The sequence below is a fragment of the Nannochloropsis gaditana genome (genome assembly GCF_000240725.1).
Source record: "Nannochloropsis gaditana CCMP526 unplaced genomic scaffold scaffold1234, whole genome shotgun sequence".
In the NCBI taxonomy this organism is placed as follows: domain Eukaryota; class Eustigmatophyceae; order Eustigmatales; family Monodopsidaceae; genus Microchloropsis; species Microchloropsis gaditana.
Genome location: NW_005802719.1, coordinates 1 through 536, shown reverse-complemented (window position 1 = coordinate 536; position 536 = coordinate 1). Strand labels below are relative to the sequence as shown.

The following is a 536-nucleotide window of genomic DNA, read 5'->3' as shown; positions in this document are numbered from 1 at the left end:
CTCCACGTGTTGGGCCGGAGTTTGCCGCGCTGGAAGCTCAGGGCCTCGTCACCGAGCCGGGCACGCTTGAGCACCTTTGTACTGTGACCCTGCAGAAGCCGTGTCGCGTGTCCTTGGACGTGGAGGGTGGTGGTATTCCCTCCCAGCAGGCACTGTAGGGGAACAAGTTTGGGAATGGAGCCGCGAGGTCCGGTTGTGAGGGAATCATACACAGAGCTATGAACCATTCCTTCCTTCTCATCCCCCCCGCTCAGGTCTTCTTTCGCCTTGCGGCCTTCCTGCGTCTTCCACCCCGTCCTTGATGTTGTTTTCACCCACCGAGACGACCACGTCCTCCACAGGCCGCTCCAAGAACAGCAGGTCCAAGAGGAGGGTGAACCGGCGACCCGGAGCCTGCACCAGGGACTTCAAGTAGGCTTGTGCCAAAAAGGTCGGCGATATGACGGTGCCGAGGGCGAAGGGACTCAGGGAGGAGACGACGCCGCACACCAGCTGCGCGACGGGGTCCACGCTTGTGGTCACGTCCGCCCAGGCAT

General features: G+C 61.9%; 1 protein-coding gene across 1 annotated transcript; it reads right to left on the bottom strand.

Annotated features, from left to right (window-relative positions):
- Positions 1-48: 48 nt before the first annotated feature.
- Positions 49-536, bottom strand: NGA_0713100 (uncharacterized protein; the record flags this gene model as incomplete). Its single annotated transcript, XM_005852436.2, has 2 exons — positions 49-152; positions 315-536. Coding segments are annotated over 2 exons (326 nt in total), but the record flags the coding sequence as incomplete, so codon positions are not given.